General features: G+C 34.9%; 1 protein-coding gene across 3 annotated transcripts in view; it reads right to left on the bottom strand.

Moving 5' to 3' along the window:
- Positions 1 to 3111: 3111 nt before the first annotated feature.
- The window catches only part of PPP4R3A (protein phosphatase 4 regulatory subunit 3A), a 46820-nt gene continuing 33268 nt past the window's right edge, over positions 3112 to 16663 (bottom strand). For 2 of the 3 annotated variants that reach the window (XM_009918505.2, XM_069783617.1), the window contains exons 7-15: positions 16125 to 16241; positions 14730 to 14861; positions 14533 to 14635; positions 13083 to 13241; positions 11653 to 11822; positions 9882 to 10024; positions 7068 to 7258; positions 6278 to 6504; positions 3112 to 3972 (exon numbers count right to left, since the gene is read on the bottom strand). In XM_009918505.2, the coding sequence (XP_009916807.1) occupies positions 3859 to 3972; positions 6278 to 6504; positions 7068 to 7258; positions 9882 to 10024; positions 11653 to 11822; positions 13083 to 13241; positions 14533 to 14635; positions 14730 to 14861; positions 16125 to 16241 (1356 nt within the window). In that variant the 3' untranslated portion in view covers positions 3112 to 3858. Of the gene's footprint in view, positions 3973 to 6277; positions 6505 to 7060; positions 7259 to 9881; positions 10025 to 11652; positions 11823 to 13082; positions 13242 to 14532; positions 14636 to 14729; positions 14862 to 16124; positions 16242 to 16663 lie in introns of those variants that run through there. The other variant, XM_069783618.1, reaches the window with a different exon arrangement.

Here is a 16663-nt window from a genome sequence, read left to right as displayed (position 1 = left end):
CAGTTGTTGGTAACTTCTCTTCTTTGAATGCTTGCCTGGTTTTACACATACACTGCGGGTGAGCCCAAGCAGTAACCCATCTGGTCTCCTACTTACACAGCTCATGTGGAATGGGTCTTGGTATCATCAAGGCAGGGGAAATGCAGCACTACTCTAGTATAGAGAGTGTTGCTCCAGGATGCCTCTGCAGCTGTAAAACAGTTGATAAAGGTAAGGCTGAACTTCTGTGGCCACTGTACAGATGCTAGGAAACATAATTTAGCAAGGCAGCTAGCCTAACTTGTTGCCTTGTTGAAAGGTAGCCAATTCCCTATATGGAGCCACAGCAGCAATATGAGAACACTCTTACCGGTTATCTAATTAAACAGTTTCTGAAATTTGCAGAGATGGAAAAACACAGCCAAAACCGCTCTGAACAGTTTCATCCTTGGTATATTAAAAGGATTTGGCCTACCTGACACTTAATTCCACGAGAACGTGACATCTCACCTGGGTGGGCTATGAGAGATGGATGAACAGTCTTATCTTGTTTACCCAGCAGGTATATTACAGACAGGTACATTTTAGAGGCAACTTATTGCTAGCTAGATACACCAGTATTCAGATCCTTCTGCCCTCATGACATAGGAGATGTTTTGCAGTGACGTGCACTGTTACCTGAATGCAGCTGCCCTCTGCGTACAGTGGAAGAAAATCTGGAAATATTCCAGATCACCTGGAATTACTTTCATTAGCATAAGGATGTGCTTCCTTGGCAGACCAGGTACCCTACATACTTCCAACAGGTATCCCCAGTGAACCTAGGCTCAAAGCTGGGAAGAGTAAATCAGAGTAACCAGCATCAAGTCTGGCAACCACTGAAGCAATGTAGGGGCCTGTACTGATGATTCAAGCACACTGTTATCTTGCCTGTACGATACTTAAGGGTTTACCCTGTAAACCATACTTAAGGGTACAGTTAAAATGCAATTAAGATGACCAAGCCATGTTTAATACAGTATACATGCAGCTCTCTTGGGATGCAAATGGTATTAAAACTAAGAAAAAGAAAAAAACCATCAGCCCAGAGAAAGATCTAGAAAGGAACACTGTTTCATAACATAATTTTTTCCATCTCTTAACTCATACCCACTTTTTTTTATATCCATCACTTCTCAAAATCTTACTATTTCCTTTTTTCCCTGAAATATATGTCAAGATTTCCATGAATACAAAAGTGAAACTCATTGGGCAAGAGCATACCTACCGCTGTCCCCAGCTCACCAACTTCCCGATTACTTCCAACTTCCATGAATATATCATCTAAGTGTAGACATGTCCTGTCAGGCCACAAGCATTAGATAATTGGGAAGACAACTAACAATCTAACTACAAGTTAGACAGCATTAAAAGATGTACAGCTAGTATTTTACCAGTCCTTTAGAGCTTCATAAAAATACAGAAAGTACAAAAATATTCCTACTTCAGTTATTATTTTGATTGAAACCAGTAACTTAAGGATAGTATTCTGTTAAATGTAATGCTTCAAGTACTGAAAGTCCAAAATCCAAGATTCCTACAAATATTATGAAAGTATCTGAAAGTTTAGAAGACTGCAGCATCAAACATCATGAGGCCAAGCACTCAATAGCTGGAGGAACAAAAAAAAATTAACAAAAAATGTTCCTTTGACCAACTCAGATGACTTCCTGAGATACAGCTTGGAGAACATGAAGATGACTATATGGATAAATTTTGAGAGCTTTACGCTCAAGGGAAGTTTGACAGATTGGGAAAGATTTAAATTCAGGCTAATTAAGAAAACCTGCAAAATTACAGATTTCCTTGTCATGATGTCTGCTCTGACACCAAAGTTGCAAAAATCAGGTTTCAGACAGGTCGTTGAGACGGCATGGGGACTCTGATACTGCAGCAGAAGGTTGTTATCTAATCTTGTAGCGATCCAAGTGCTCAACTCTTACCCTCTCTGTAAAATTTATTGCTGAGAAGTGCCCTGTTACAGACATTTCAAACACGTTGTAAAAACTCAACTTTGGAAAGTGATTTCAAATGAACTTTTTGAGGAAAAGACAGCTAATTATTTTTCCCTAATGAACACTCTTATTTAAATCTGAAATTACTAACATGTATTAATACAGTCAAAGTGCAAAAGCTTTGACTTTTGTAGTTAGCATAGAGTCTGCCATGCAATGCACCATTTTCAGAAACAAAGTGCTAATCTACAGTTGGGTGTGATCACATATGATCCAGCCTCAGATTTTCATTTCTTATTTCTATTTGTATGTGATACCTCAATGTGTAACATCACGATTGTTTCAACATTGGTGCTTTGAACGTCCAAAAGGAAATCAACTCCTGAAAATGTACATAAGAAAGGGTCCTTTGTTTGCAAAGGAACTGAATAAACTCCCCTTCACAGGAAGCACTGCTGTGCAATCAAAGCCATCTTCTGTAAAAGCAGTAAGGAAGCAGGATATAACATTTAGTTTCAAATTAATAATTAATATTATTTAGATTTTTGGAAAAAGTGGAAAGAATATAGTCACTGAGTTAGACCCAAAGTTTAATTGCTGTTTTTCAATTAAGTATTAGAATAAATTTCAAAAGATGGTATCCTTGTAAAGAGTTTATTCTACAACCATCTTTGATTCACTAAAACTGGTATTCCAAAGGGAATCAGAGGTTTTAAAAAAATACCACTAATGCCATTTTCCTTCAGCTTTAATTATTTCTTTTTTATTTTTTAAGTCAAATGAGTCAATATATTGGTATTCCTAAATCATCCATCTTGCATTTTGATGAGTTAGTCTACCATCATTGTTCTGAGTTACGAAATTTCAAAGTCTCTTTGGAATACTAATTTCATATTTATAGGTTTAAATTTTTTTATTCCATCCTATTTCCCTGAATTTTTTCTCGACAGTTGCTGATGTAAAATTTAATATAAAATATTTAGTCACAAAATAGTATTGCTTCTATGCACATTGTGGTAAGATTATTTTTTTTTCCAGTAAAAACTATACCATCTTCCATAAAATCCTAAACATATTAAGAACTGTGATGCAGAACAAAATTACACAGGGTGAAACAGGTACCAGCACAACAGTGAGATTATATTACATCAAAAAATTTTAATGGTCCCAAATATATACTCAACAACTAAGCATACACTCAGGGGGGCAAAAAAAAAATTATGACACAAAAGTGACCACATCTAGAATTCCACTCAATCTTTAATCAAGAAGGGACAAACAAATCCCCCACCTCCAAAAAAAAATTCTGCAGTTTAAAGGGCAAAGGGAAAAGATTTAAAAAAAAAAAAGAGGAAACTTTATATTCAGCCCTCCCCCGTAGAGGTTTTTAAAACCTGTTGTAGCTTGACTAAAATGTTCAGAATGTACGATTTCAAAGGCAGGTCTCTTCTATACAAAGAAACTGCTGGCATTCTTAACTAGTGAAGAATTATGGCAAAAACCACCTTTTCTTCAGAAGTCTCATACATGGTCCAAGAAAGCATATTCCGATTGTAGCAACTGACCAGCCAATCCAGAGTTCCACTAACAAAACTCCTGCCCTGTTGGCTTTTTTTTGTTTGTTTGTTTGTTTTCCATTTCCTTCCCTGAGAAAAGGGCAATATGTGGTCCAAGCTGGAGAGCTCAAAGGCGTAAGTCTTTCCCCTAAACGAAATATTTCCCCTTCTTCTGCTTTGAATTGGCACTTGATTGGCAGAAATCCATTTGTATAGGTTGATCTGTGTCACACAGTAATTCACAAAAGATTGCTGCTTTGCTGTGGGTTTGTTTTGTTTTTGGAAAAAAAATCCTTCCCCCAACTGGTAATGTTCTTCAGCAGTTGCCATTATGATGACTCAAGCTTTGCTTTCTTTGACAAAGGTAAAGTTTCCTCTTTATCTTCATCTTCATCATCCTCTTCATCATCATCAGGATAATCTACAAGCCCAACGAGGCCTCCCTACAAGGACACACAATTACTATAATTCAGAAAATGTTTGCACATTGATTGGAAAATGATGTTTACACAGAATATTGCCATAAGCATACTGATTCATTAAGTTTTTAATAAAACAAAGCAGAACAAAAATAAATCCTTCAGTATGAATGAAAATTATATTGTCTGAAAAATGTTTAAATTAATAAATCCAAAATGGGGTTTTACCTATCCAACTGGATAGAAATATTTCCAGTTGAAATTTAAGAAAATCCAAAAATCTACTTAGTTTTGCAAAGTGTCACTGCAGCTCTATCTGTAAAGATGTAAATTTTTTTTTTTTATTTTTTTTTTACTGAGCATAGCTGACTGCAGGAATGAGCAATCTGGAAGCACTTCAGAAACAAATACAGAATATCCTTCAATTTGAATTTTTGAATCACAATACTTTTAGAAGACAGTCCGTCTTCACAAAAGCTAGTTTAAATGTGTAGTAACTTAAAGAATTTTTTGTATAATATAATTGAATGAGGTGTACATGTTACAAAACTTGAACAACTTGGCAGCTGGAAATGAAAGCTTATCTAGTAATATTAAAACCTCCCTTGTATTGCAAAAAACCACAGATTTTAAGATTAGGCAACTCTGGACCCATGGAGAAGCAGCATGAACTTCTAAAACTTCCTCTAACTACAGTACGTTGCAATTTCTGAAGCTTAACCAGCATTTGACTACAATGGCAGTTACTGGTACTTTACTCAAGGATCATATTACTTATTCAGGTGCCTAATGATAGACATCCAAACCAGAAAATTTCAGCCAACCGTATACCAAAATACAACTCAATAAACAATTACATGTATCCTGTACAGTCACATACAACATAACACTGAGTATAATACACATAAAGTAACAGGATCAGATAATTAATGAAAAACCCAATTTCAACACTGTTTCTAGTTTGCGACTGTGGCACATTTATAAACAGTGTCCATTTTACTGAAAGAAGCTGGTTTATGCCCAAATCCATGAATGGTTTTTCAGCGCACTGCATATTCACTTTAACACGCACATTCTTCTTTTGCCACCATGACTTGACACTTTGGAGCCAATACTGTATGCAATACGCTCCATATGCAAAGACTCCATTTCAGATTCAAGGAATTATACTGCCTGGGAGAGAACAAGACTCCAGCAGAAATACAGAATAGACTGAACTGAATTCCAAGCCAATTCTATCCCTTTTAAAAAGTGCTTGACTACCTATTGTATTTTTTTTCATAAATTAAATAGGTCCCCCTTCCTCCACAGAAGGATTCAGAGGACACATCCCTTAGTTCTTCCATCAGCCGAACTCTTCTCATTCAGCTGTTTTCAGCAGAAGGTAACCTAAACACAAAGTCTTAAGCCATGTTCAACTATAAGAAATAAAAAACCTAAAACCCCATTTGCCTTTACTAGAAGTTAGGTGAACAAGGAGTATGGTGGCATTAAAAAATAAGGATGATTCAGTTATTCCAAGGCTACCTGAGATACATACCTGACCTTTCAGAAATGGAAACCCATGTTATGAAAGTAAATTCTCATTATCTGAACTACGTTGTACCAACACTACCTTATCTATCCCCCAGTGCTGAGAAAACACCACTCACTTAAATACTTTTAGCCAAAAATCTGATAAAATCCAACAGCATCCTAAAACGTATTTTAAAATGCTGATTTTGGATATTCACTGCAAGTTATACTGACTCTTTTAAATGGGCTTTCTTCTACTTCCATATGTTCCAACCCAAAACTGTAAGTTATTTCAAAAGGTAAAAAGTCATGCTAGGATATTAAAAACTGTTTGTGTTTTGTCTTACAGCAACCACCCCTCCACAATACAATTTATTTCTTTCACACGTGCCAGTTGTATCATTCTGAACAATATTAAAAATGGTAACAGTAGAAATGCTCAATGGGGGTGGTGGGACATTGTGGAGTCTGGCAAAATTTGGCAGTGTTTCCCAAGTATTTCTATATTTCTACCTTCCAAACATCCCTGTGCAATTTAACAAAAGTGTTGTCTGTATTTCACAGTAAAGACTGCTGCAAAGAGCAGCTATTTGTATACTTCATACTTTAAGAGTCTGGGCATTGAAAGAGTTTTATTTCTTTTTATATACATGTCACATCTCCTTAGAAATACTAAAGGCCAGAGAAAAAATACAGACAAACCAGACAGTCCATTACTGCTTAACATGTCAGAATTAACACAAACTTGAGAGAGATGCTAAAGCAAATTCCTAGTCTGTAACAATGAAGTCAACCTATCTCCATTCAAAATTACCTTAGTTGTAATAGCTGCCATCTGAGATGTGCTTTTAGAAACTGATCCTGGAGACCCAGGGGACCCTGGGGATCCGGGAGACCCTGGGGATCCAGGCAGATTACTTGCAGATGACTGGCTGGTAAGGTTAGACTTTGTACCACTGGAAAAGGAAAGCTTGAAACTTGGGCTCTGACGACCTGAAAGGTTAGTTTTCAGAAGAACTTCCTTTTCTTCACTCTCTTTCACTGGAGAAAAAAGAAGTAAACACACATTAAAAAAAGGCAAAAGTAAACCACTATTATTGAGTGAAACATTTAATTACAAATCACTTTATTCTGTGTGAAACATTTAATTACAAAGCACTTTACCATGTGGGAAAAGGCTTAATACTTTATGTACAACTTGGTAAAGTGAGTAATCATTGACTTTTTTTTTTTTTTCATACTACTATACCACCTACCAGCTACTGTCATGGGCCAGGAATGAACACTTTTATTCTACCAATGATGTCACCCAACATTTACATTGAAAATTTTGAATTATAAACCTGAATAAAACACAGGAAAACTTGACTATCAGCTAAGATTGTAATTCAAATGCTTTAAGAAATCAACACCAATATTTTGTATCATTCTGCTTTCAAAGAAAACAAAACCTGTTCTGAAGGGGTAGTCCACCAACTTGGTGTCACAATTCCAAAATCTAAGAACCTCAGAATAAATACATGCAAATCCTTCATTGCAGTAGGACTAAAGAATACAAGTTACAGCTTCTGCATAAGCTATATGGCATTCTTCTCACCACTTACATTTTTTCCTTTCCATGAATTTACTGATAGGGTCCATAATATCTTCATCATTTTTAGTTTTGTCAGAAGGGGGCACCACTGCCTCTCCATCTTCCATATCATCTTCATCAGTATTAAACCACATTTCCTCCTCATCCTCCAGGGTTCTTGCATCCCTTCTGTATCTATGGTTTCTTAAAATGGAACGCATGCTGCAGAACAGTAAGATTTAAAAACAATTCATATTATTATTAAAACTTCTACTCAACATTTATAGTCACAGCTTACAAATATTGCAGAGCAGTAAAAATACCAGCAAATCATTCTGCAATGTGAATCTTTGTATTTTCAATGCAAATATCATTAAAAAAATTCTTTATGAAGAATCAAATGAAGTACAACTCTGCTAATGGCACATTCAGACTACTCTATCTGTCCAAAATTCTGTAGCTTACAAACAGCACTATTAAAAGTAATTTTAATAAATGTCACTAAAGTGTTGCATTCAGGCTTGGTTTAACAGTTTGCACTGGTAAATAAAAAGTAAAACAAAGAGTTTAGAAGCTATAGACTTTTTTTCTGAAAATACTTTATAACTTGTCAGTATTTGGCATCCAATATGTTAAAGAAAAAAAACAAACAACCCAAAATCTAACTTAAATATGACTCCGGTTTAAAATAGATACATTAAAAAGACAGCTGTCTCTTTCCGCCACCTCTTACAATTTTTGGTCATTATCAGTATTTTCCATTCTTCAGAGTCTTGGATACAAAGTGCTACTTTTCCCTCCCCATTTGATCTATTATTAGTGTTGGTAATAATAACTCAGCTCCACTTTCCTTTTCTTTTTTCTCGCAGAAGCAGTATTATGGCCTTGGAGGAGTGGGACAGTGATATGCACCCTGAAGAACAGGGGGAGAAGTGGAAGAGAGGTTGAAAACACTCTTTTCATTGCTAGACGTTGATTCTAACAGTCAATTTCCAACAAAAGCATGAAACCCTTGACAAATTTTCTGTAGCACTTCTTCAAAATTTACTGGCCACAATTTAAGTCTGAAATTTAATGTTTTTCATGAAGTCTCTGTTACTGGAATCAAAATGTTAATAATACAATCTAGGCTTACTCTGTTTAGAGAAAAGGTCTTGCATTACTGACTGCAGGAAAAAGCCAGCAGAGAAAAAATTAGGAAATTACAAGGTATTAAATAAGAACCTCCAATGTGCTTTCAAAACCAAATCTAATTCTGAATAATTTGCTTGCCAACACTATCATCTAGATCTATACATACTGCATCATTTTACATTGCATTTAAATTCAAGTTCTGCTAATAGTGCAAAACTATTACTTAAGTGGCACTCTTCTGAATACTTTTGTGGCCCATGCCAACAAAATTTTTGGCCTCCTTCCTTACTGAACTATTCCTTGCTAAAATGTGTAAACAGATTCTTGTTATTTTTGCATTTTATTATTTCTGGGTTTTCACGTAAGAAATTACATGACTGTGACAGGGCTTGTGCAGCAGCCACTATATAAGATGTAGGAAGAAGGTAGAAACTGAGCTGGTTGAGCTACAAACCTCTTGAAGCTATAACTTTCTGCTGGATAAACTCATGCGGCACAACTATACACGATCACTTAGCTCAACTTAAGCCAAGAAAAGACTTAGGTTTTACTTCCTATACTGGATGGAAATTACTGAAGGAAGTGGCTGGGTGTTCTTTCCAGCGCATGCATTAATGTAAGAATCACAGGCTTGAATTTCACAGCTATTTAAGTGCCAAGCTTAGCTGACACAAGCCAAAATAGTAACATCTCACCTGTAAAACATTAGTACTCAAAACTGCAGATCCCACACATACTCTTGAAAGTGCTTCAGCATTTTAAAACAAATCTACAATTATACTTTCATTTTAATTGTACAAGTCTCAAATTTAAATATTGGTTAAGAAATCCTGTAGCAGGAAATAAAATAACCTAGAAGTCTGAAATTTCAAGATGTCCTAGTATGACTAATCAGGATTAATTTTTTAATGTGTTTTCGAACTAATTCAAGACAACAGAACAAGAACAGGTCTTGCTAACAACTCTTAAGAGTAACTCATCTATTCATACAAGCAGTCCATTCTGTTTTAACGAAACTACACACAAAAGTAATATCGTTTGCCAAAATAAATGGAGTAAAAAGTCCTAAGCTTCCTATTTTTAGACACCCTAACCTTTTAACCTTGGGTAACTGTGTACCAAGGAAAGGAACTTATGCTCTGGCAAACAGAAGGAGTGATTCAAATGTTACATCAGATTGTTTTTTACTCCATCAGCAAATCTAACAGTGACAAAAAAGCATCCTCTAAAAACTTCTTTGTACATTCTATTTCTCAGTCATTTTGGTAGAGCTTATCAAAATATCTACTCCCACAACTAACTAAAATAAAAGAAAATCTGACGTGAATTTTTGAAGGAAAAATCCACAGAACGATATTCACAACTGAACAATCTTTCAAATGCAACAGTGGGAATCTGTTATTTAAGCTAATGAACTTCAGATACTTGACAGGCTTCCAGCCTCATTACAGTAGTGTACATAAATTCAGGATATGACAACTTAGCATTTATTACTGGGGGTCTAGCAACTAATGTTAGCTGAAAGCTGATCAAGAGTTTGAAGTAACACATCTGGAAATCACACTTTTAATCAAGTAAATTCAACAATGCCTGAGATGCAAGCAGGAGTCTAAATGATTTACATTTCCCAGTATCACAGAACAAGCCACCAATATTCCCAAAACAGAATTAAAGCAATAATATACTAATAAGAGCATTTAGTGCATTTTACCTGTCAAGTTTTGGATTATCTTGTCTTTCCCTTTGTTGCTCAAACCGTAGTTTCAGTCCTTTGAATGTCTGCACATAATCTACATCTTCCAGTGCCTTCCAGTAATTTTCAATTACATGAGCTGTCAATGATTTTATATCTTCCTATAGGAACAAACAAAGATAAAGTGACTTATTTTCATTCAAATGCATTTATTTAATACAATGTAAAAAGTAACCGAAATGAGAGATTATTTTTAAACATTCCACAGGAAGCATCATATTAATTAGCTTATGCAAATATGAGTATTATGCATACAAGTGTAGTTAAAAATCAAGAGCTTCAAATATTTGATTAGTGAAACAGGCATAATAGCAGCAATTTTCTAACAATATCTCCTTCAAAACACACGAACAGAACTAAAACCCTGATAGAAAATTATACCAAAACCAATTCTGAAAGGTCTTTCCCACTGTAACTTATAAATATTTTTATATTGATAGACTGATACCTGTTGTCATCAGTCAATTAAAATATATGTTTATGAGATACAGACTTAGCATTCATACTGTTTCTTTCCTCGCTGCAAATAAATTAAGTATGTAAAAATAATTATTCAATGCATTTGTGTAGGATGAGAACAAAGAAGGTATTTTTCATCAGAAACTAACATCAAGTTTTTCATTTGTGGCCACACAGTGTTGGTCAAGATCCTTTACAAAAGGCTCCCAACTGTTCTGCTATTTCAGTTTAGCACTGTGGCTGCCCAAAGCCACTCTAGACAGCTGAGACTAGCACAGGCCTGCATACTGCACCAAGAAAATTGCTCCTGTGCATTGTTTGTCTTTCTTAGCACTGCACAGCCCCTGGAATACACTGCAGAATAAACACCCGAATTACCGTCTACTAAGGACAAACAAAGCAACAAAAATCTTAATACCCTAATTATTTCCCTTCTTGGTTACGTGCTCAAAGGTCACCTCTTATGTATGGTAGTGCATCAGTAACAACAAAAGCATGCTTTTTTTTTAAATTTGCTGTCTTTAAAAAGAAACCTGGATTAAAAAAACTGACAAAAATTATCAGCAGATACCAAGAATAATTCTGGAAATGGGAAGACCCAACTCAAAGAGGAAAGAGGTCATCAGCACAGATGATTTCCAGAGGTGACAAAGCCTCCTTTTTTCATCACTCACTCACTCACTCCTCCATGACTGTCTGCACCCTAGCTTGGCCTGACTTACCACATTTATAGTCTGTACAGCATCTTGTCAGAATCTGGATGCAAACAACAGTGAGGAAACAGTACTGTGCAGACAGCCAAACTGGCGTGAATATTTTAAGAGACTCCCCACAGAAGGAATTTGTAGCACTCCATTAATATAATCAAAAAAGACTAGTATCTCTTCTGTATGTTTCCATATTCTGTTGAACTGACATTACAGAGCATAGCTAAATTTGATGGTTTTGTAGCAGTAGTTTCAAATTACATTCTTGTCATAACAGGCCCATCCAATCTGCATGATGAAACTCGATTAGTGCTGCCTTTGCAAATCTGACTACTGTGAATACACTATGAAGTGAATTTAATTTTCAAGTCAAGTTACTGTTTGAACGTAAGAAAGAATGTGTACAAATATGTAAGAGTGATATAAAAGAAAGTTCATTTAAATACAGTATCATACTGTCCCATTATGATAGCGTAATTTAGGGTACAAGCAAAAAGAAAAGTTGTCTTCAACTACAAGATTAAACAATACAGTAATTATGTTCAGCATGTAACAGCACTCACCACTCTGATAAATTCAAACATCTCTATTATGGCAGAGTTCATCAGATTATAACGGGAACCATTATTTAGAAATGCTTTGACCACAGGTTCAAACAAAAAACTTTTCATTATGTAACGGTTGTAGAATTCATCCTTCAGCCCAATTATCTTTCTCTTGAAACGAAGGGCACCTGAAACAGAAGTGTTGTGAAAAGAATTTTTAAATTTTTAAATTTAAAAGAAAAAAAATCCAGAAATTAATCAGCACTAGTTAGGGCAATTTGCAACCTCAGTTCTCATACAGCTTTGTATTATTAGAACCAGGTAATACATTCAGCTATTCTCTGCTTTTCAACAGTCTTGACTATACTGCTGAAGATTACTTAACTATTTTATCATTAAGAAATCCTCCACCATAATTGTACAAGTGAAACCACCTCTGTTCACTGAAGAAATAATATACTACTGTTTAACTATATTACCACTAACATAAAGGTGTATTTTCAATTTTTTAAATGGCTTATGATAAAGGTAAAATATTTTCTCAGTAGAAGAACTGGGAAATTTGCTTATCATTCCTAGTATTCAAATGTAAGTTTGATTACATTTAATTAAGTCTTATTTGATTAGAATGCAACTATCTCATTTTAAAATTGGTAAATGACATTTTCTTCACACACACAGTAAAGCAAAGACTTAATTTACATCCAGTTTAATGCTATTTCTGAAACTCTGAAGCATACACAAGTATGTGAAAGTCCATGCATAAACAGACAGTCTCATCTTGCTATAAGGCAGCACATTTTGGTTAGCAGCTGGGTGTACATGAAAAAAGATTATTCAAGGGTTCTAAAACCAAACTCAGGTGATTCAGTTACAAATTTGAAAGGCAATTCTTATTGTATGGTACTGCTCAGTCAACTTTAGGCTTTGATTTACTCTATGTGCACAATGGAATCATGGAAAAAATCTCTTACTTGCCTCCAGAATTAAGTCACACTGCTTTGCTATTACTGTGCTGAGCATGGTTAAGAAACTGCCAGAGTTTGAACAGCAGCACACTGAGCTTCTGTGCAGTTTAATGCAGTCAGATAATCATATCTCTAATTAAATACCTCTGATAATTTCTACTAAAAAAATATAAAAACTTGAAATAGTTCTCTTAGGATATTCAATATTGAGATACCATCTTTTCAATTCAGCTCTACATTGAGATTAAGAAAAATCCTTCTGCTTTTTAGAAAAAAAGACATCCATAAATGCAAAATTATTTACTAATATTAGCTGACTTATCTATAAATTGGTATGAGAAACACAGAGTATAACAGTAGAATTTCTGTATTCAGTCACAAATTGTCATGATCTGTGAACATTTTTCTTCCAGCAGAATAAAGATATGTAACACTTCACATTCACAAAATACTAGTTTATTCTTTAGCTTTCAAACTTACACAATGCCAAGAAAGCGTGCTTTGAGGCCATGAGAACGAGTACCCTTCGCAGGATATCTTTGTTAATGATGTAGTTTTTTATGTGATAAGTATGATGTTCTACGCAGAAAGTTAGCAATTCCAGTATTAATGCCAAGAGTTGGGCTGTCTGAAAATCATCTGTAACAAAACCAAAACCAAAGTAATTAAACATATCTAGGATATTGCCTTCAGAAGCTAACTTCAAATATCCAACTGCAGTCTGGTAAACATTTCCAAATTCTTGTATATTCCCACAGATAGTTTAGGGAACATGCTGCAGGGTATGCTTAGTCTTCAAAATAGAAATTGAACAAGCTTGTTATGGACTGAGTATTTTCTATTTCTACAGATATGGCAGGAAACCCTCTTAAACTATAGAAACAATTACATTTTGTCTGTCTTAAACCAGTGTTTGAAGGTTCAGTGTACAGGACTTAACACTAACACAAGCAGTCAGGCTTATTTAACCAAATTTCATTACGATGTCCATATGTCCATATCATAAAGTATTTCCCTATATGCACTGCCTTGACTAAGTTTGTACCAAAAATGTGATCTATTATGCCTTTTAACAAAAGTACTATGCAAGAAATATCTCAGGCTCTTTTAATACCTATAGGACATAATTGTATCAGCTTATACGAAACATGAACTCAAATCCTGCTTTTAAGTAGACAAATAATAAATTAAATACATGTTAGATTTAATCTTTTTTTAAAAGGTAGTGCAACCTTTTTAAACATATTGCCAGACTGTTGACCATTAAAGAATGCAAGTATTTTAAATAGTAAAAATCTCACTTCCATTCTATCTGGAAACCAGTTGAGATAAAACAGATTAATTTAACTAATCCCTTGGAAATCTCTACAATAAATTAAAAAGTTTAGAGAACATTTATGTATCATTTACGTACCTCCTTTCACATCCATTTTGGATGTGTTATACTATTAATAAACAAACAGTACTGCTGCTAGTCGCCAGCAAGAACAGTTACTTCATCACTGATCTCTGTTTTCTTAGCCTGACGTAGAACCAATACCCTCAAATTCAGCACAGTATTGTGATACACACCTTCTCAAGGGCAATTTTGCATCCTCTCTAGTAATCCCTGACCTTAAAAAACATCTACACATGTTTACAAGTCTATGTCACTGAACAGCTTCATGAGTTAGTAAAAATTATACAAATATTTTAATTTTTGCTGAAGCAAAATCTGCAGCAAATGCTGTTTACTTCTCAAATCAGGTCTCTGCTGAACGTTATGCTTGTAAGTTATTCAAATGACTAAATCATGAATCAACATTTAACTTTGTACTATGTATCATAGTCTCAGATTCTCTTTCAAACAGAAAACATCCTTTACAGTTATTCTATTTTAAACATTGACATTCAACAGCTTTGATGTGCCCAAAATCCAGAGTGGCATTACCTTTGCTAGGCTTGTCCTCTGTAGTATTGGCCAATAGAGGGGCTGTCAGAACATGCATACAATGTTTGTAGAAGAAACCCAAGAACTCTGTCTTTTCTGTTTTCTAAAGAATGGAAAAAAAAAAATTATGTATGTAACATATATCACCAAATACCCTAAAAAACCAACTGTAATTTCATTTGAAGGTATTTACTTACATTAGCTGTGGCAAGCATATTTTCTGGATCAACTAAAGTACGAAGCAAACCCATGAGTAGCACTGCCCCTCCAAGTTCCGGATCTGTGTCACAAATCATGTGTTCTATAATGAGGTTAATGAGTAATATATCCTAAGAAGGGGGGAAAAAAAGGAAAAATCAATTCTAATGCTACTCCCTTGCCCCAAATCTGAAATTATCTTCTAAAAGGGTTACTGCCTGGTTAAAAATGGTGCTTTATCAAATGCATTCTGGTCAGTGGTTTGACAGTAAGAAGGCAAACAGTGAAGAAGAATCTTTCACATCAACTAAAAATGGTTCTGAAATTAAAAATCTAATTTAGAATTTAGTCTGAAATGAAATTCCAAAAGATAATAAGTACAGAGGCAGATATTTAATGGTCTCAAAATTCAACTGATTTCTGGAAGCGTTTTCAGAGCACAGAAGTTTTAATTTGGATCCCCCTTTAGAATACATACCAAAAGTCTTATTTCCACAAACATACAACAGTAAATTTCATAATGCTATTGAACTTGATAAGATTATTTTCACCTAAAAATAACCCCAACTTGTACTTGCAGAAAACAAGAATAACACTTAAAAATAGAAAATAATCTTTACATTTAGGAATCCCTACACTAAAGTTGCTTGGTTACCACTGTCCTGCATAAAAGAGGAGAGTCATCAGATTCAAATGGCTGGAACCACCAGTGATATTCCTTGTCCTGGCTGCCCCTTTATTCCAGTACAGAAGTAGAAGCACCAGCAGCTTCATGTTCTCTGGCATGTTCTTAGCAGATATAAGAAAAAACATTAACTATCTCCTCTATGGAAAAGGCAGCACAATGTGTTTTCTCCACTGAATGCCACTTTGAGATACCCTTCTTAACACTAGTTGTGTGCTAGCATTTTGTATTAATCAGCTACAGAGGATCTCTGGGAAATGTAAACCTCTGTCAAAAAGTGTTCTCAAACACTTAGGACCATAATTCCACTTTCAACGTGTGTGATAGTAAACTGAACACAGGTTTCTTACAAGTAAATTAAAAACGCATATACATGCTAAGATCAAGACTGAAATCTGTATTTCACATTTTAAGGAGGTCATCATTCAAAACCATTTTGTTTTGCTTGTATGACAGCTGAAGTTAACAAACATGGTGGTTTATGGTAACCTGTTTTACTTTACACACAACGGAACAAGAATACATAAACAGGCAAACATTTGTCTTACCTGGCTAACAGAACTTTTAAAAACATGGTAGTTGAGTATCCTGTAACCATCATGACTATATGCCATACTTCTTCAGAACTAGGGCTCATGTCATTAGAGTTGTAAGTATAAAACAGTAATTTCAAAAAACAACGCACACATTCTGGGGACCCTCTACTTACATCATCGTTCTGCTGTGCTTCCTGCATGACAAACTCTCGTACCATGGACGGGTTGTATTCAACCAAATATGAGAATATATCAGTGGCTGCACTTCGTACTTGTGCATCATCCATGCCCTGGAAAAGTAAAATAAAATCATTTATGTTTTCTTAAAAGAAAAGGCTTAAATGGAATGAAAAACAGAAACCGTATAGCTTTTAATTCCAACTTACGAGTCATACCTAACTATTACTAGAACTGTATTCTAAAACTGAATTGACTCTAACCTCTTCTTTGTACATTTGACATATGTTGGGCAAAATAAATTTTATGGTTTCCCTGCCCTTTGGTCTATTTCCCTATTTTCTTACTTAATTGTACACCAAGAAGCATGTAAAGATAGGAAAGCAAATGAGGAAACAAAAACGTAAGAATGCCAGGGCGCTTACCAATGTCATATTGTAACTGCTTTTAAAGTTTTAAAAAAATATTTTAAATGTTCTGAATCTCAAACTAAGACAAGACAAATGAAGCAAACACTTCAGAAAACCATGTGACT

Source organism: Haliaeetus albicilla, chromosome 5, assembly GCF_947461875.1.
Source record: "Haliaeetus albicilla chromosome 5, bHalAlb1.1, whole genome shotgun sequence".
In the NCBI taxonomy this organism is placed as follows: Eukaryota; Metazoa; Chordata; class Aves; order Accipitriformes; family Accipitridae; genus Haliaeetus; species Haliaeetus albicilla.
This window is presented reverse-complemented; position numbering and strand designations above follow the sequence as displayed.